Source organism: Trichechus manatus, unplaced genomic scaffold, assembly GCF_000243295.1.
Source record: "Trichechus manatus latirostris isolate Lorelei unplaced genomic scaffold, TriManLat1.0 scaffold00087, whole genome shotgun sequence".
In the NCBI taxonomy this organism is placed as follows: Eukaryota; Metazoa; Chordata; class Mammalia; order Sirenia; family Trichechidae; genus Trichechus; species Trichechus manatus.
Genome location: NW_004444023.1, coordinates 10,882,065 through 10,901,760, shown reverse-complemented (window position 1 = coordinate 10,901,760; position 19,696 = coordinate 10,882,065). Strand labels below are relative to the sequence as shown.

General features: G+C 50.1%; 2 protein-coding genes across 2 annotated transcripts in view; one reads left to right on the top strand and one right to left on the bottom strand.

Annotated features, from left to right (window-relative positions):
• The first annotated feature begins 2,237 nt into the window (after positions 1-2,237).
• SBK2 (SH3 domain binding kinase family member 2) lies at positions 2,238-6,316 on the top strand. The gene is made up of 3 exons (XM_004381906.1): positions 2,238-2,490; positions 4,812-5,014; positions 5,729-6,316. Exons 1-3 carry the CDS (start codon positions 2,238-2,240, stop codon positions 6,314-6,316), a joined length of 1,044 nt encoding a protein of 347 aa, XP_004381963.1.
• A 7,608-nt stretch (positions 6,317-13,924) lies between these two features.
• The window catches only part of SSC5D (scavenger receptor cysteine rich family member with 5 domains), a 30,000-nt gene continuing 24,228 nt past the window's right edge, over positions 13,925-19,696 (bottom strand). Inside the window, exons 13-14 of the mRNA XM_004381769.1 lie at positions 16,053-16,217; positions 13,925-15,639 (exon numbers count right to left, since the gene is read on the bottom strand). Coding sequence (XP_004381826.1) covers positions 13,925-15,639; positions 16,053-16,217 — 1,880 coding nt within the window. The remainder of the gene's footprint in view (positions 15,640-16,052; positions 16,218-19,696) is intronic.

The window sequence follows — 19,696 nt, the reverse complement described above, 5'->3', positions numbered from 1 at the left end:
TTAGTAGTACAGCGCATTTGTGCCACCCGGGGTCTTGTGCTGACCATAGTGGTTGTTATTCCTGATATTTTATTGTTATTGTTATTTCTTCCTCAGACCCAGGACTCTAGACCCCAGTCCCTCCTCCCTCAGACCCAGGAGTCCAGGTCTTAGCTTCACCCGATCCACTTTAAACTTGGCAGGCACAGAACACAGTCATCCCCTTCCTTCTCCCTCACTCTTCAGGGTCCCTCTTTCCCAGTTGCTCCACCACCTGCTCCCACCCTCTCCTGCCCTGCCCTTCCAGATGGACATCTGAGGTCATCTCTCACTGCATCGTTCTGGAATCTCGTTGTCTCATCCTTTCCCCAAACTGAACCCCAGTGTCTAGTCCCCTGGACACCTCTCTTCAAACACTTGTGTCGGACCTGTCAGTGGGGGCGTTGATGGAGGGCAGCTGGGATGCGGTCAAGGGAGTGGCAGCTTAGAGAAATGAGTTCATACTCCACAGGGGCCTGGACTCCTGGGTCTGAGGGAGAAGAGGGCTGGGGGCCTGGACTCCCAGGTCTGAGGGAGGAGGGGGTGGGGGCCTGGACTCCTAGGTCTGAGGGAGGAGGGGGTTGAGGGCCTCCACTCCTGGGTCTGAGAGAAGACAGGCTGCTCTTGGGCTTGGGCCATATGCCTGTCCACAGCCAGTTCTGGGAGTCAACACACGATGTCGCTCTGTCCCCAGAGGGGGCAGGGGGGAGGGACTTGGCCAGGGGCGGGGACTTACGACCCCCTAGGTGGGGGCGGGTCTTGCTCCTGGGCAGCCTCTGCTGGCATGGCCCCTAAGTGCCGGGCACTGACCACAGCAGGCAGCCGAAGGGTCAGGAAACCTGGGAGAAGGTGAGGCCCGGAGGTCTGACCTGGATCAGGAGGACAGCAAGCACGAAAGGGCCTGAGGAGGGCAGCACCTGGGAGTTGAAATATCCAGGTGTCGAGTCCTGTGTCCCTCAGGGGAGCGGTTTAGTGTTAGAGAAAGAGATTCTGGGGTTCCTAACTTGTGTGAGTGGCATAAAGTTCCAGGAAAGGGACGGGCTGGGGGCACCAACTCTGGGTTCCGGAGTGATGCTGGGGTGGGTCTTGGCCCTGGGTCTGAGGGAGGAGGGGCTGGGGGCCCAAACTCCTAGGTCAGAGGGAGGATGGGCTGGGGGCCTGGACTCTTGGGTCTGAGGGAGGAGGGGGCTGGAGGTCAGGACTCTTGGTCTGAGGGAGGAGGAGGCTGAGGGTCTGGACTCCTGGATCTGAGGGAGGAAGGGCTGGGGGCCTAGACTCCTAGGTGTACGGGAGGAGAGGCTGGGGGTCAGGACTCCTGGGTCTGAGGGAGATGGGGCTGGGGGTTAGGACTCCTGGGTCTGAAGGAGGAGGGTCTCCCGGTACTCCTGGGTCGGAGGGAGGGAGGGGCTGGGGGTCCGGACTCGTGAATCTGAGGAACATGGGGATTAGGGACCTTGACTGCTGGTTCAAGGGTAGAGGGACCTGGGGACCTATTGTGACTCAGTCTCCCTTTTCATTTCAGGTGTCTGAAGAGCAGGCAGGCCAGTTCCTGGTGCGAGGTGAGGTCACGCCTGAGGTCAAAAATGTCCCTCGACCCCGCCCCCACATCCCTGTGCCACTTGATGGCCTGAGGGTGAAAGATGAACCAGATAACTCGAGACACCCCCAACCTTGTTTCCAAAGCAAACAGACTTAGGCCACTGGGGTGGAGGAGTAGCTTCTGTCTCCTAAGAGCAAACAGGTGCTCTCTGCCCCCAGGGGCTGCAGAGGGCGGAGCTGCCCTCACCAGAGCCGGGGACGCCTGGGTCCTGAAGGGGAGTGAGGACTTGGGATCTTTCCTAAGCCTTCGAGAGGCTTGAGGTCTACCTGTCACGGCCCCAGCTCCTCCTCCCTAGACCCAGGAGTCCAGGCACCCAGCCACTCCTCACCAGAGATTCAGGAGTATGGGTTCCCAGCCCGTTCTTCCTCAAAAGTCCTTGGTGTTGGGCTTCCCAGTCTTCTTATCCCTCAGACCCAGGAATCCAAGTTCACAGTTCCCTCCTCCCCAAGGGATTCAGGATTCTGAATCCCAGCCTTCTCCTCCCCAAAGATCCCTGGAATCCAGACCCCAGCCCCGTCCTCCCTCAGACCCAGGAATCCAGCTCCCAGCCCTTCCTCCCTGGACCCCAGGTCTTGCAGACCACACTCTAGTCACTCCATCTGTGTCTGCCCCTACAGCAATGCCCGGCAAACAGTCAGAAGAGGAACAGGTGGAGGTGGGGGCTGCCAAGGATGGGGCTCAGGAGGGCCTGGGGGGCCTTACAGCAGAGGAGCTTCGGCAGGGCCAGGAGGCTGCCTTGGCACTGGAGGACATGATGGCGTTAAGTGCCCAGACCCTTGTCCGGGCTGAGGTGGACGAACTGTACCAGGAAGTGCGTCCCCTGGGCCAGGGCCGCTTCGGCCGGGTCCTGCTGGTCACCCACCGCCAAAAAGGTACCAGGGCCTGGGGACAGAGGTATGGTGGGGGGGTGGGGGCTCAGGGGGAAGCTAGCAAGTCTGGGTTGTCTGGTCGACCTGAGTCGTGTCTTACCATTGCCCCTTCCATGCTGTGTGATCTTGGGGACTCCCTTGACCTTTCTAGAGAGTCTTTCTTCTTTGCAAATGTATGATGATTCCTACCCTGAAAACAGTGTTGATTCTCTGAGTGTATCTTGATTGTTCTAGTTGCTGGGGACAATAGGAAGTTAAACAGAGTTCCTGCCTTCATAGTTCTCACATCTGGCCGATTTCGTGGTCACCGTGGGGATTATCCTGAGTGATGGTGTCCACCAAGCACTAAGTAAGGCTGGCACACAGTGGGTATGCCATACTAGTGACCCTTGTAGTAGTATTCTAGGCTGCCCTACAAAAGACCACAAATTGGGTGGCTTATACAAACAGAAATTTAGAGGCTAGAAGTCCAAACTCAGGATGTCGGCAGGTTCATGCTCTCCCGAGGCTATAGGTGAAGATCAGTCCGTCTCTTTCTCAGCTTCTCTGGTTTGCAGCTGTAGCCTAACTCCATCTCTGCCTCCGTAGTCACATGGCCATTTTCCCTGTTTCTCTGTCTCTTCTCTTTTATAAGGACATCACTCAGATTGGATTAGGACCCACCCTATTCCAGTCCTATTGTTGGGTGCTGTTCTGACTCATAGCGACCCCACATTGCAGAGTAGAACTGCATCATAGGGTTTTTCAGCTGTAATCTTTATGGCAGCAGATTGCCAGGTCTTTCTGTTGTGGAGCCACTGGGTGGGTTCAAATTACTGACCTTTCAGGAAGCAGCTGAGTGCTTAGTTGTTGCAGCACTAGGGCTCCTTCTACTCCAGTGTGACCGCATATTAACTTTAAGTAATTTTATCTTCAAAGACCCTATTTCTAAACAAGGTCACATTCACAGATACCAGGGGTTAGAACTTCAGCATAAATTTCGGGGGGACCCAATTTAACCCATAACACTCCCTCTCATCTGGTACCTTTATGCCAAGCATACTGTCATCCTCCATCCTTCCCACAAAACAGGAATAAAACCAAAACCCATTGCCATTAGGCCCCTGAAAGTTTCCTGATGCTGGAAAGTGGATTATTGGCTCCTAAAAGTTTCCTGATGCAGGAGATTGGATCATTGGCAAGACTGTGGAGAGGGACACACATTCAAAGAGGCACAGTTGGCTGCTGTCTTTGAGCAAGGCAGCACTGCCTGTTTCCTACTCAGGTCAAAAGCCAATGTGCAAGAGATTTGGTTGCTATGCAACATGTAGTACTGCTCTTGTTTCCATCGGCTGTGACTGAACCATTTAGAACTGGTTTGAAGCCCTGGTTTGAAGCTACAACATTATTCCAATCTCTGCCTCTGCCATCACATGATTGTCGTCCCTCTCTGTCTATCTCTGTGTCTCTTTCCCTCTTTTATAAGGTCACCACTCGTATTGGACTAGGACCCACCCTATTCCAGTATGTCCTCATGTTAACTGGTAACAGCTTCAAAGACCTTGTTTCCAAACAAGGTCATTGTTATGACAAGCCAAGTTTACCAGAAGCTGAGAGAAACAAGAAAGGATCTTCCCCTAGAGCCTTCTAATGGAGTATGGCCTGGCTGACACCTTGATTAGGACTTCTAGTAACAGAACTGTGAGAGAATAAATTTCTATTCCTATAAGCCACCAATTTGTGGTATTTTGCTACAGCAGCCCTAGGAAATGAGTACAGCCACATTCACAGGTACGGGGTTAGGACTCCAACATATCTTTGTGGGGGACATAATTCAATCCATAACAATATGTATGAAACTTAGAATTAGGTTTAGGGCACACCCTACACTGATATGGCCTTATGAACATAACAAAGGAAAACCTATTCCCAAACAGAATCACATCCATAGGTATGTTGTTGTTGTTAGTTGCCTCCAAGTCCATTCCGACTCATGGCAACCCTATGTGTTGCAGAGTAGAACTGTGCTCCACAGGGTTTTCAAGGCTGTGACCTTTCAGAAGCAGATCACCAGGCCTGTCTTCCAGTGCACCTCTCGGTGCATTGGAATCACCAGACTTTCAGCTAGTAGTCAAGTGCTTAACTGTTTGCGCCATCCAGGCACTCCTATCCACAGGTACAGGGGTTAGGATTCCAACATATAGTTTTGGGAAACACAATTCAATCCATAGCAAGGGGTTAGGACTTCAGTCTACCTGTTTAGGGGACACAATTCAATCCATAAAACTGGCCCGTGTGACCCCTTTGTTCTCCCACTCCCCTCACCTGCTCCCTCCTCCCTTCAGGCACATCTATGGCATTGAAGCAACTCCCGAAGGCCTCCACCTCCCTCCGTGGCTTCCTGTATGAGTTCTGTGTTGGCCTGTCACTGGGCACCCATTCCGCCATCGTGGCTGTCTATGGCATTGGCATTGAGTCAGCTGACTCCTACAGCTTCCTGACGGAGCCCATTCTGCATGGGGACCTCATCGCCTTCATTCAGCCCAAGGTGGGTAGGTGAGTCTGACCCTGCCTCAGAGAGCTTTGCAGGGCCTCACAGAAATGCACCCGAACCACCTGCGCCTCACTATTGGATGGTGGAAACAGTTCACGCTTGACTGCTAACCTAAAGGTTAGTGTTCAAACCCACTTGGCAGTGCCACAGAAAAAAGCCTTGCAATCTGATTCTGTAAAGATTACAGCCTAAGAAACCCTATAGGGAAGTTCTGCTCCCATAAGGGGTCGCTATGAGTCAGAGTTGACTCGATGGCAACTGGTTTTTTTTTTTTTGGTTTGGGCCTCACTTAGACCCTGGAGGTGTCTCATTGGGCCTCACAGCTCTCACTGAAAAGTCGGGTCTCTTTGGAATTCACTGACATCCCAGAATCGACACTACACCCAATTGAGATTGACTAGGCTTCACCTAGTAACATTGGACTTCATTGGGGCACACCAGGCCTCACAGGTTCCCATTAGGCCACGCTGGGAGGCACTGGGCCTCATGGGCTCCCACTAGGCCGCACTGGGGGACTGGGCCTCACAGAGTCACATTGCGTCTCATTTGGCCCAGTCTTTTTGAGTTCCTTGATTCTTCCTGACCTCCTTAATTCTCCCTAAGTCTCCCTGGACCTGCTTCCTGGGGCTGAGGAGAAGCTATCTTTTCTCAGCCCCGCTCTAGCCTTCAGCGCAGGTGGAGGGGACCCTGACAGCCTCTTCCCCACAGGTGGGCCTCCCACAGCCGGCAGCCCAGCGCTGTGCAGCCCAGCTGGCCTCGGCCCTGGAGCACATCCACTCTCATGGCCTGGTGTACCGAGACCTCAAGCCAGAGAACGTACTGGTGTGTGACCCGGCCTGCCAGGGCGTCAAGCTGACCGACTTCGGCCACACGCGGCCTCGTGGGACCCTGCTCCGCCTTGCCGGGCCGCCCATTCCCTACACGGCCCCTGAGCTCTGTGGCCCACCGCCTCTTCCCGAGGGCCTGCCCATCCAACCCGCCCTGGACGCCTGGGCTCTGGGGGTTCTGCTCTTCTGCCTCCTCACTGGCTACTTCCCCTGGGACCAGCCCCTGGCGGAGGCTGACCCTTTCTATGAGGACTTCCTCATCTGGCAGGCCTCGGGCCAGCCCCAGGACCGCCCGAAGCCCTGGTTCGGCCTGACGCCTGTGGCAGATGCTCTGCTGTGGGGGCTACTGGACCCTCACCCCCGAAAGAGGTGTCCCGTGAGCTCCGTCAGAGGCTACCTGGGCCAGCCCTGGAGGCAGCGGGAGGGGGAAGGTGAAGATGTGGGAAAGGGGAAAGAGGAAGACAGATAGTGAGAAGAGCTGGGGAGGGAAGACAGGTAGAAATGAGTGGCATACCACCCTGACCTGGGGAGACTCAGAAAGGGAAATTGGTCCCACATTCTGAGGTCTTCTCAGTGTTCATTTGGTGGCCTTTGGTTTCTCTTCTGTCTGTTTTCATCGCTGTCTCTTAGTATTTTCCCCTCCCTGCCATTCTTATCTCTTGTGTCTGCACGCTATAGGTAGTCCTCGACTTACGACGGGCTCTGTTCGGACAACTCCGTTGTAACTTGGTTCTGACTTAAGTAGAATACCTTTTTTTCTTTTTTTTTAGTTTTCATAGCCTGCTATATGGCAGTGTTTTGAACAGTAAATCTTAACATTGAACCTCTGCGAGTGAACATCTGAGAATGATAACACCAGCAAATTACACGCTGCAACATTATACGTAGTACATATTACTAAAAATAAGATGTAAAAAAGAAAAAAAAGACATCGTAAGTGTGGTTCGTCATCCTAACTCCAATATGTTGTAAGTTGGAGACCACCTGTATCTCCCTCTCTTGGTCTGAGAGTCTCTATTCATATCTGTTTCCACCCACCCCAGGCTTTTTGCACTTGCTGTTCCTGTTGCCTGCAATGCTCTTGGTTCATTCCCTTACCTCCTGCAAATCTTTGCTTAAATCCCACCTTTTCAGTGAAGCCTGCTGTGACCACCCAATGTAGTACTGCAACCTGCCTCTAACTTTGCATTTCTAACTCTCCTTGTTGTTGTCGTTAGATGCCTTGAATCGGTTCAGACTCATAGTGACCTTATGTACAACAGAACGAAACACTTCCCATTCCTGCACCATTCTCACAATAGTTGCTATGTTTGAGCCTATTGCTGCAGCCACTGTGTCAATACATCTCATCAAGGGTCTTCTTGTTTTTCACTGACCCTCTTTTTACCAAGCATGATGCCCTTCTCCAAGGACTGGTCCCTTCTGATAACATGTCCAAAATACATGAGACGAAGTCTCACCATCCTTGCTTCTAAGAATTCTGGCTGTACTTCTTCCGTGACAGATTCGTTCATTCTTCTGGCAGTCCATGGTATATTCAATATTCTTCACCAACCATAATTCAAAGGTGTCAATTCTTCTTTGGTCTTCCTTATTCGTTGTCCAGCTTTTCGCATGCATATGAGGAGATTGAAAATACCATGGCTTGGGTCAGGTGCACCTTAGTCCTCAAAGTGACATCTTTGCTTTTTAACACTTTAGAGAGGTCTTTTGCAGCAGTTTGCCCAATGCAATACATGGTTTGATTTCTTGTCTGCTGCTTCCACGGGCATTGATTGTGTATCCAAGTAAAACGAAATCCTTGACAACTTCAGTATGGACTCCCCCGCTCTACTCTGTTTCCCTTTGTCCCATGGCACTCACTCCTTCTAACTGAATAACATTTATTGTGGTTATTTTGTATTGTCCTGCAGGAATGTAAACTCCTGGAGAACAGGGATCTTTGCCTGTCCTGTTCACTGATGTATCCCACGTATCTGGAGCGATCTCTGGCCCACTGTAGATGGTCAGTAGATATTTGTCAAATAAATGAACCCACCTGTTTCTTCAGGTCTCATCTCAGTGTCCTCGTTAGCTCTTCATCCTTGGCTCCTGCCTTCATTTTTCTTTTTTTCTGTCTTACTGAGTTTCTCTCCCACTTAACTCCCTCCACGATTTTCTTCAACCCATATGTTGGGTTGCCACCCTTTTTATGATGTGCCTCATCTTAGTTACCTAGTGCTGCTGTAGCAAAAATACCACAAAGTGGGTGGCTTTAAAGACCAGAAATTTATAGCTTCACAATTTCTGAGGCTAGAAGTCCAAATCAGGGCATCAGCTCTAGGGGAGGGCACTTCCTTGTCAGTAGCCCCGGACGTTTCTTGGCATTCCTTGTCTTGTAGATGGTTCCTCAAATGATCTCTGACCCCTGTGTGTGTTGCAGTGTGTATTTCTGTGTATTTGTGTGTCTAGGAGAGTTTGGGGGTCCCTGGGTGGTGCAAATGGTTAAGTGCTCAACTACTAGCCAAAAGGTTGGCAGTTCAAAACTACTCAGAGGCGCCTTGGAAGACAGGTCTGTTGATCTGCTTCTGAAAGGTCACAGCCTTGAAAACCCTATGGAACAGTTCTACTCTGCACACATGGGGTCGCCATGAGTCTGAATCGACTCGATGGCAACTAACAACAACAACAGGAGAGTTTGAGCCTGCGTGTGTGCATAAGTTATTGTGTATATGTCTGTGTTTGTGTGTGTGTGAGAGAGAAAGAGAATGAAGATTTGAATGTGTCTCGCCATAGGTGGACGATAATGTGATTTATGTATTTTGTGTTTCTATGAGAGTTTGAGCCTATGTGTATATATGTGTATAAGTAATTATGTGAGACAGAGAGAGAGATAAAATAGGAGTTGTGTCTCTGTAGGTAGATGGTAATAAGATTTTGTGCATTTTGGCAACTAACAACATGTGAGTTTGAGCTTGTGTGTGTGTATACATAATGGTGTGTGTGAGAGAGGAGAGATAGAGAGTTTGTGTCTCTCTGTAGGTAGATGATAATATGATTTTGTGCATTTTGTGTATTTATGAGAGAGAATGAGAATTTGTGTCTCTGTGGGTGGATGATAATATGATTTTGTGTGTTTGAGCCTGTGTGTGTTTGTGTGTGTATAAGTAATTGTGCGTGTGTGTGTGTGTATTAGAGAGAGAGAAAGAGGATGAGGGTTTGCATGTGTCTCCGTATGTGGGAATTGGATCCTGTGTTTGCATATCTATGACACCTTGGACCTGTGTTTGTGTGTGTGTGTGTGTGTGTGTGTGTGTGTGTGGAGAAGAAGAAAGGTCACGCAGGCACCGCTGCCAGTCACCACCTGGGCCCCTCTCTCCTTCACACCTGCCCCCCCCTTGCCTGGGCCCCTTCCTGGCAGCTGCCCTGTTTGCAAACACTCTCTCTTCCTCTCCCGTGCTCTCCTTGGCTGCCAGCCCAGAACTAGGCTACAACTCAGGGCTGGATCGTGTGTCGCCCTCTCCCTGGCCCTTACAACCCCTATACCCTGCTGTGGCTGCCAAGGTGTTGTCTAGGGGGGGTTGCATGTATGGAGTGACCCTCCCCCAGGACCCTTTGAATCAAGGTTCACACCAGAGAAGGAACGTGAGCCCCTGTCCTTTCTGGGCAATCCAGATGGGCTTCCTGGAGTAGAAGTTCCTCCGAGTACAAGGTGATGGGGGAGGGGGACATGTATCAGGACCTTCTGCCACCACCTTACCCGTGAATCTGAAATAGCCCAAGCAATGAGGCCAAGAATGTGTCCCCAAAAAAAGCTGGAGGTGTCTGGGATGAGGGTGGAGCAGGGTGAGATGGGCGAGGAGACGGGACAGGGGGTGAAGGGGGAAGCTACCAGGGGTGTTAACTTGTGCTGGCAGTTGAGGTGGCGGCAGTGCTAATTCTGCAGTTTGTTCATAAAGTAGCTCCCCTCCAGGCTGAAGGCATTGACTCCTCCTTTCCTAAAGGCGGTCCCTTGAATTCTGCCCTTTTCACAAATGGGGTGCCAGCTACTCAGAGCAGCCAAGGTACTTGCCGGAGCTCACACAGCAGGCCAGTAGTGGAGCTGGAATTTGAACCCCGATCTGCTTGAGGCCAGGGTCCCTGATCTTACACTGCAGCCATCATCAGCAGGTGAAGGGGGTAGGGGGAGGACCCTGTGAGGGGGACTGGGGATGTGTGAGTGTGTGTGAGAATGTGTGGGTAAGTGTGGCTGTGTTAGTGTAAAAGGGTGTGTGAGTGTGAGAGTTTGTGTGAAAGTGACTGTGTATGTGAGGGTCTATGAGTGTGTGTGTGGGTGTATACAGGAATATGAGAGTCTGTGAGTGTGTGAGAGTGTGAGTGTATGGGAGTGTGTGTAAGTGTATATGTGAATGTGCGTGAGTGTGAGAATCTGTGAGTGTGTGAGAGTGAATTATGTGAGTATGAGCGTCTGTGTGAGTATGTGGGACAGTGAGTATGTGAGTGTGTATAAGTGTATATGTGAGTGTGTGTGTGAGGGTGAATGTGTAGGAGTGTGAGTCTGTGTGTGTGAGACAGTGAGTGTGTGTAAGCATAGATGCAAGTGCGTGTGAGAGTGTGAGTGTGACAATCTTGTGAGTGTGTGTGAGTCTATGTGAGTGTGTGAGGGAGGGAGTGGGTTATATGTGAGTGTGTGTGTGTGAGTCAATGTGTACATGTATGAGAGTATATGTGTGTGAGTCTGTGTGTTAGTATGTGTGAGAGTGTGGATATGAGTCTGCGCAAGTATGTGAGAACATTGAGTGTGTGAGTGAGTGAATGTGTGAGAGTATATGACAGTGTGTGTTAGAATGTGTGAGTATATGTGAAAATGTGTGGGTGTAAGGGTGTGAGTGTGTGTGACTGTGTATGTGTAAGAATGAGTGTGTGAAAGTGTGAGTGTGTGCTGGTGCATTGGTGAGGCACTCATCCCTCCCTCAGAGGATACTGGAATGGGGGCACCTGAATGGCAAAGACAGAGAAGTAAGATTGCAAAAGCCTTCAGGACCACTTCACACCCAACAGAATGACTGTAATCAAACAACATTAACAAGTGTTGATGAGGATGTGGAGAAACTGGAACCCGTCGGGCATTGTCAGTGGGAGTGTAAGATGGTGCAGTGACTATGGAAAACAATTTGGCAGTTCCTCAAAAAGTTAAACACAGAATTACTATATGACTCCGCAATTCCACTCCTAATTATTTACCCAAGAGAAATAAAAACATGTCCACACAAAATCTTGTACACAACTGTTCATAGTTACACTATTAATGGCAGCCAAAAAAGTGGAAACAATACAAATGCCCATCAACAGATGAACGCATAAACAAAATGTGGTATATGCATACAATAGAATATTAATCCGGCTAACAATTTGTCCACTCAATTATTCTGGATTTTTCATGTAAACAATCCTGTTGTACATGGAAAATGTCACATAGTGTCTTTCTTCCCACTCTTTTTCTGGCTTAGGAAGTTCCCTCTGCTCTACTTGGCTAAGAGTTTTTGGTGTTTGTAACCTGTGAATACGTGTTGAGTTTTGTTGGATGATTTTTCAGCATCTGAGCTTGTTAGGCCTTGGTAGCTACTGTTCTGGGCCTGTTGCAAGCTGGTGGACACAGGATCAGTCTCAGCTGTCCCATGGGAGGCATCCAGGGTCAGGGCCAGCAGTGGGTGGGGTTGGCCACCCAGCCTGGTCTTGGGCCCTGGGGCCAGATGTTTGGGCTTAGCTGCCTAGCCAAGCAGGGATAGAGTGACCCAGTAATTAAGCACCCACTTCTTTGGGGCTGGCAGAGGGCAGCAGGGGGTGGAGGAACCTTGGGCCGGAGTGCCGGACAGCCCCTGCAAGCTCTGGCTTGCAGAGAGGGACCAGGAGCCTGAACCGTAAACTGAACCCTCTGGTCCCTTTTTAAGGTAGCCAAAAGCCAGGAGTCACTGGCTCCCACCTGGAAATGGAAAAGACGATCTTTTCTTCCGAATTGGGGTGCCACCTTCTGGCCCCCGGGATGGGAAGGCAGGCAGAAGCCCTTCCTCAGCCCTCCCCAGGGTGAGAGTCAGCAGTTATTTAAGTCTCGGGGCTTAATGAGATCTGGGGAAGGGAGAATTCTCGTGCTCCTTTGCCACTGGCCAGGGGCAGAGAGTCCATCCATCAGGACCCCCACACATCACCACCCTCCCCACCCCCTGGTGAGTAACTGGACCCCGCTGGCCTTTGCAGACTGTGGGGCACCAGCCTCTGTGACTTTCCATGACCTCCAAGCCAGGCTTCAGTCTGGGGAGAGGAGGAGGTGGGGAGGGTTTCTTACCTGAGGCTGCAGGGGCCAGGTTAGGAGTTTGAGTTTTCCAAGCTGGCCCCCAATTGACAGACCAGCAAGCCAAAGCACAGAGGAGGCACAGAGAGGGTAAGGCACCTGCCCAAGGTCACACAGTGGGAGTGTGAGAAGGACCCCAGGCTGTGGCAAAAGCTGGGGAGTTCACATAACATTGTTCTGGGTTTGAATCCTGGCTCTGCTGTGTGGCTCTGGGAAAGGTGTCCTTTTTGAAATTGAGACATGTTCCTCCCTATAAGGGCTGTGGTAAGGACCGCTGATGTTGTTAGCTGCCGTCAAGTCAATTCCAACTCATGGCGACCCCATGTGTGCAGAATAGAACTGCTCCATAGGGTTATCAAGACTGTGACTTTTCAGAAACAGATCACCAGGCCTGTTTTCCAAGGCGCCTCTGGGTGGACTTGAACCACCAACCTTTTGGCTAGTAGTCGGGCCCTTAACCACTTGTGCCACCCAGGAACTCCTGGTGAGGACTGCATATAGCGTATTAAGAGTCTACACAGGGGCAGGCACAGAGAAGCAGCAGCAGTTAAGAGCACTGATGCACAATGCTTAGCGGATGCTGAGCTTCTGTGAAGGGTAATGGAAAAATTTGGGAATGGTGAGGGTTAAACAACATGATGAACATATTTAAGGTCACCGAACTGTACATAAGGAGCCCAGTGGCACAATGGTCAAGTGCTCAGCTGCTGAGAGGTTGGTGCTTCAAACCCACCAGTGGCTCCATAGGAAAAAGACCTGGTGATCTGCTCCCTTAAAGATTACAGCCTAGGAAACGCTACGGGGCAGTTCTACTCTGTCACATGGGGTTGCTACGAGTCGAATCGACTAGACAGCACCCAACAACATTTATAGCTGGAGAAACTCACACCGAGAGGTTAAGTAACTTCTCAGGTTCGCACTCAGCAAGGTCTCCAACGCAGGCATTGGGGATCCAAAGCTTAACCCCCTTATCTGCTGAGCTAACAGCGCTCCCTTCAGCGGGCCGTCGTGAAGATGAAACAACATAATGTGTGCAAAGACCTTAAAACAGAGCCTGACGCATAGAAAGCGCCTGACAAATATTAGTCATAATTATTATTATGCACTCATACATTCAAAAGGTATTTATTGAGTGCAACCTCTGTGTCAGGTTCTGTTCTAAAAGCAGGGTATACAGCAGTGAACAAGACAAAGGTTTCTGCCCTTGTGGGACTTCATCATTGCTGTCATCACTACTATAGTGGTCATCTTCATCACCATCATCATCATCACTGTCATCATTACCTTCACCATCATCATCACCCTCCTCACCATCCTCCTCCTCCACACTATAATCATCATCATGATTATCACTGTCACCACAATTCTTATCATCATCATCACCATCATCACCATTATCATCACCATCATCACTGTCCTCACCATCATAATCATCCTCACCATCATCATCCTTACCATCAAAATCATCACCATCATCACTATCATCCTCATCATAATTACCATCATCATCACCATCTTCACCATCATAATCACCATGACCATCATCATCATCATCATCATCATCACCTGTCGTGGCACCTGTGGTATTCCTAAATCACGATCAATCTTGTGATTCTATCTCTCCAGGGTTCCTCTAGTCCCCTGGAAACTGTCATTCACATCCTTTTATTTAGATTTTTTTGGGGGGGCAGGGGGGTTGTAAGTGGCAAGAATGGCCTGTTGGTATCAAGCCCTCTATACCCCAGAGAGTCACACATCCCCCCTCAGAGGCCTCTCCTCCTCCTCCTCCGGGGAGGTGGTGGTTGGCAAGGATGTGCTGAGGGGCCAGGCTACCTCTGCCAGTCTCCTCACCACCTCACCCAACTGCCGCAGACCCTGGGTGGCCTCCACCAGCTGGCTCAGCCCCAGCCCCAAGGCCTGGCGCTCTTGCTGGTCCTGCTCCAGGGCCTGAGTCAGCCTCTGCAGCTGGGCACCCACATCCCTCACAGCGGCCACCAGCTCCACCAGGGCAGGTGGCTCACAAGCCATGACCCTTACAGGTGGTGTTGGGGCCATGCATGGGCCAAAGGGGCCTGGGCTTTGACCAGGGGTATGTCCTAGAGAGACGTGATCACGGGGAGGTTGATCCAAGGGGTGGGCCGTGGGGAAGAGGTGGAGGTCAGGACTCATGGTGGAATCAGAGGCTGAGAGTGGGTTCTGCGTAGGTGGAGAGGTTAGTTTGGAGCTCTGGTTTCTGGGTGGTTTGAAGTCCTCAGTGGACAGTGGGTCCATGCTTGGGGCTGGAGAAGGCCTGGAGGGGCTGGACTCCGAGGCTGGAGAAGGACCTAGGCTCTGCATCTGGGATGTGGAGGGGTGAGGGGCCCCCATAGAGGTCAACTGGGGGAACAGGCTGGGCTTCACCACCAGTGCTAGAGTGGGAGAGGGAAGCTCTGTCTGTAAGGAGGTTGGAAGGGACTTAGTAGTGCTCATAGGTGTTGTGGTGGGGTCAGAAGTTGTGGTGGGCAGAGGGATTGTGGTGGGGCCAGCAGTGGTGGTGTTGGGGTGAGGGGTCACAGTGAAGTGAGAGGTTGTGGTAGGGTGAGTGGTGGTGGTAGGGTGAGGGCTTGTGGTGATGGGGTGAGTGGTGCTGGTGGGGTGAGGGCTTGTGGTGGGGTGAGTTGTGGTGGTGGGGTGACGGCTTGTGGTGGGGTGAGTGGTGGTGGTGGGGTGAGGGCTTGTGATGGAGTCAGTGGTGGTGGTGGTAGGGTGAGGGCTTGTGGTGGGGTGAGTGGTGGTGGTGCGGTGAGGGCCTGTGGTGGGGTGAGTGGTGGTGATGGTGGGGTGAGGGCTTGTGGTGGTGGTGGTGGGGTGAGGGCTTGTGGTGGGGTGAGTGGTGGTGATGGTGGGGTGAAGGCTTGTGGTGGGGTGAGGGCTTGTGGTGGGGCGAGTGGTGGTGGTGGTAGGGTGAGGGCTTGTGGTGGGGTGAGGGCTTGTGGAGGGGTCTGGGGATCTGGAAGATTCTGGGATTGTGTCGGGGTATGAAGTTGTGTCCAAGTCTGGGGTTGTGTGAGATTCTGGGGTCAGCTCTGAGGTAGGGGGAAGAGTGGTCAGCTTGGCAGGTGCAGACGGGTCAGAGGTCAGCTCTTTGGGCAAGGTGGGTGGTGGGGTGGATGAGAGCTCCGGAGTCAGGTCTGAAACCACAGTGGAATCATGAGTGGACAAAGCAAGGTCAGGAGTTGCCGAAGCGAGGTCAGGGTTCATCCAGGAGGCAGGGTTAATGGTCGGTGGCGAAGTGTCAGGAGGGTAGGAGGTGACCTCCTGCCTTGAAGCTGATGGCTCAGAGGTCACCTGGGGGGCAGAATCAGAGGTCAGCGGTGGGCCAGGAAGCCCCGGTGAGGCGGGGGGAGCTGGGGAAGGGGTGGGGAGCGCTGTCCTCGCTGCAGTGGGTCGCAGTCGGCGCTCGGACCACGGCTTCGTAGCGGAACCTGGAAAAGGAGTAAAAGACGGACGGACGGTCTGAGGTCAGCCCGCCCCGCCCACCTGCGTCCCGTCCCGCCCCGCCCACCCACGCTGGAAAGAAGCCGAAACACAGGGACGGACCGACCAATGGGAAGGCGCAGGGCCTTTTGACGTCATGAGTCACCGGCCGACTTCACGCGCCCCTAAAGCTCCCACCTCCCCGCCTCCTCGGGTGTCCCCAGGCGCCACCTGGCGTCCTTCGCTACAAGTAGGCGTGGAGTGCAGTGGTGAGTGCGTGGGGGGATGTGGGGGTTTTAGGGTACATTTCCATTGGGTCCTTCTGGCGTCAAGAGTTGGGTCAGCATTGAGGAATGTGGAGCCCATCTCTCTACCCTCAGCACATGCAGCCTTGTCCCCTCGACCCAGCCACACCCCTCACCTGTGTCCCCATGGACCCTTGGTGTTGGAAAGGGGTGGCCTGGGCTCCTGGTGGTGCCAGTGGTGAGAGTGAGTCCAGGTATGCGTGCAGTGGGGGTGCCCTTGGCCAGGTCCCCTCTAGAAGGTGTGTCCCACGTCCAAGAAAGTCCATAATCGTTCTTGTCACCTTGGGAGAGATGGGGATGAGGGCTAAGTCTTCAACTTCCCCTTGAGTTTGACCCTTCTTTTACTCCCATTGGGCCCCAGCCCCAGCTCAGGTTTTTTCCTCTCTTACCGGCGCCTCATCCCAGCCTCCTCCCTGACCTCTCACTACCTTGGAGATCCAGTTGAGATGCTCGTCGCTATCAATAACAGAAACTGTGACAAAACTAGCTTAAAAATAAGGACATCTATTATTTCAGTTCCCTGAGGCACCTGTCTTTGCTCATTTTTTTTTTCCCAGAAAAAAGCAACGTAATATCTTAAGGTGATATGCTGATATGACAGTTAAGACTATGATGCTAGAAGCAAGACTGTGAGATACATAGAGAAGGTCGTGGCTGTTGTCGATTTCAACTTATGGCGACCCCATGTGACAGAGTAGAACTTCCCCATAGGGTGTTCTAGGCTCTAATCTTTATCGTTAGCAGCCAAGCATTTAACTGTTGCGCCACCAAGTCTCCTTCATAATATGTTTATGAATTAACTGCTTGAAAAACTTCTATAATATTATAGAGTAATAATTGTTTTGTTTTTTTACTTTTCTTGGCTGAATACTCTTGGATAAACTTCAGTGACAACCATTTTATATAAAATGTTTACTATATATAATTTTATATAAAATATATATATATAATACATCACTTTATATGGGGCTTCCAGCTAAGACAAACTAGGAAGAAAGGCCTGGTGATCTACTTCCAAAAATTAGCCCTGGATCACAACAGAATATTGTCTGATATAGCGCTGGAAGATGAGACCCCTAGGTTGGAAGGCACTCAAAATATATACTGACCGCAACAATGGACTTGAGTATGCCAACTATCATGAATATGGTGCAGGGCCAGACAACATTCTCTTATATATAAGATTGCCAGGAGTTGGAGCCAACTTGACAGCAACTAACAACAACAACAAAAATATTATATATGGTAATATTAATAGGATAACAATTAAATCCTACCTGATGGTCATTCTCATTAGGAATCTTAAAAACCATTATTGGTGAATCACTGAAGATTTCTTTCCAAAATGCTGTGTTTTAGGAGGACGCCATCAAGAACACAAACGGAAACTGTTTTCCTGTGATAAATTGTCAGCCCACCAGTTGTTGGCATACTCCTTTTAGTCTGTGTGAAGTCAGTATGTGTGCTAAGATATTGCCACTTGTTTTTGGTGTAATTAGTGTTTGATGATCAGATTTTTTTTTTTCATTAAAATATAGTTTTTTTTTTTTAAAAAAAGGAAGCATTCCAAACACAGTTATGGCTCTTGGGTGCTCTAACCACATCCCTTGCCTTGTTCAGAGTCAACCATGTCTTCATACATCATATTGTTTTAACACGCTTTTGTTCTCTATAATTAGTTTAATACTCTGTATATATCATATATATTGTATGTACATATCTTTCTGCAGCTTTCTGTTTTTCATCCAACCTTATGTTTCTGGGCCTGTATGCCTGCCTGACTTCTGCTCCTTCCTAGCTCGGTGACCAAGTAACTTAATTTCTCCATGACTCAGTTTGCTCATCTGTAAAATGGGTATCATTATGTCAACCACTTCATGGGGTTGCAGGGCTTGGCATGTGATAAACTATTATTGAATGAATACGTACAACTGTTGTTCCTTCCTTTTAACCCCTGTCTAAAATTCCATTGTGTGAATATAGAGCCATTGATTTGTCTATGCTCTGTTGATGGACATTTAGATTGCTTTTGATATTTTGCTGTTACAAATACCGCTGCGGTGAACTTGAACCTGTGCCCTTGGGCTCACAAGTGACGATTTCTTGACATCTAATTGTGGAAGGAGTCCTGGTGGCACAGTGGTTAAGTGTTCAGCTGCTAGGTTCGAACTAACTAGGCGCTCCATAGGAGAAAGATGTGGCAGTCTGCTTCTGTAAAGGTTACAGCCTTGGAAACCCTATGATCAGTTCTACTCTGTCCTATAGGGTCATTATGAGTTGGAATCAACTCCAAGGCAACCGGTTTGGTTGTTTTTTGCCTTTTATTGTACAATTGCTTTGTGGATGGCATGTGTATCTCCCTAAACATGTTGCCTTCAAGTGGATTCCGACTCACAGCGACCCTATAGGACAGAGTAGAACTGCCCCATAGGGTTTCCAAGGAATGGCTGGTGGATTCGAACTGCCAATCTTTTGATTAGCAGCCGAGCTCTTAATCACTATGCCACCAGGGCTTCTGTATCTCCCAAGACATTGTCAAATTGCTCTCCTAAGTGAGTGCACCAATTCTTACTTCCACCTTTATTCTACAGCACCTAAGGGCTGCAACTGTGTTTGTAATGCTGTTTGACATGCTTATTTTTGGCCATCTCAAGGGAGAGCAGTAACGGGGTAGCTGCTGTTCCCTATGCCTGGAATGCTCCATGGATTCTTTCCAGGCTTCCCATCTCAGAGTAAAAGCCAAAGTCTTTACAATGGACCACAGATCTCACCTCCTCCCATTTTCTCCATCAACCACTCCACTCCAGCCCCACTGACTCCATAGCTGTTTCTGGGCTTAGCTGGGCACACTTCCACTTCAGGGCCTTTGCACATGCTGTTCCCTCTGCCTGGACCATTCTTCAACCAGATATTTGCATGGCTTTCTCCCTCACCTCCTTGAGGTCTTCATTTAAGTGTCCCCTTCTTAGTAAGGGGTCTCTTGACCATCCTATTTTAAATTGCAACCCTCAGCTCCCTCTCCCCATCCCTTGCTCTGTTCATCAATGCTATGTCCCCAGTGATTAATATACAGTGTCTAGCACACAGTAAGCATTTGTCACGTGGATTAATATCTGTATCTCCAAAATCTATCCTCTAGGAAGCCTCAAGAAATTCTGGTTTTGGTCTCTATTCACCTGGAGCAATAGAGGAAGAAGGGAGTCAGGAATAGGAGGAGGAGATGGAATGTGAGGCTAATTGCCTCCATGAACAATTGCCTCCTTTGCCATGAGACCTGAAGAACTAGATGGTGCCCAACTACTATTACTGAACATTTTGATCAAAGATTCTATAGAAGAATCTTTGATCAAAAGGGAAAAAATGCACAACAGAATTTCAAATTCTCATGGAATCCAGACTTTTTGGAGCCATGGAGGCTGGATGAATCCCTGAAAGTATTGCCCTGAGATAATATTTAAACTTTAAACCGAAAATATCCCCTGAAGTCTTCTCCCCACCCCCCCAAATTTTGTTTATTTTGTTGATGTTGAGAATATACACAGCAAAACATACTTCAATTCACTGGTACAACAACAGATACATTGACCAATGGAACAGAATTGAGAATCCAGACATAAATTCATCCACCTATGAGCAGCTGTTATTTGACAAAGGCCCAAAGTCCATGAACTGGGGAAAAGACAGTCTCTTTAACAAATGGTGCTGGCATAACTGGATATCCATCTGCAAAAAACTGAAACAAGACCCATACCTCACACCA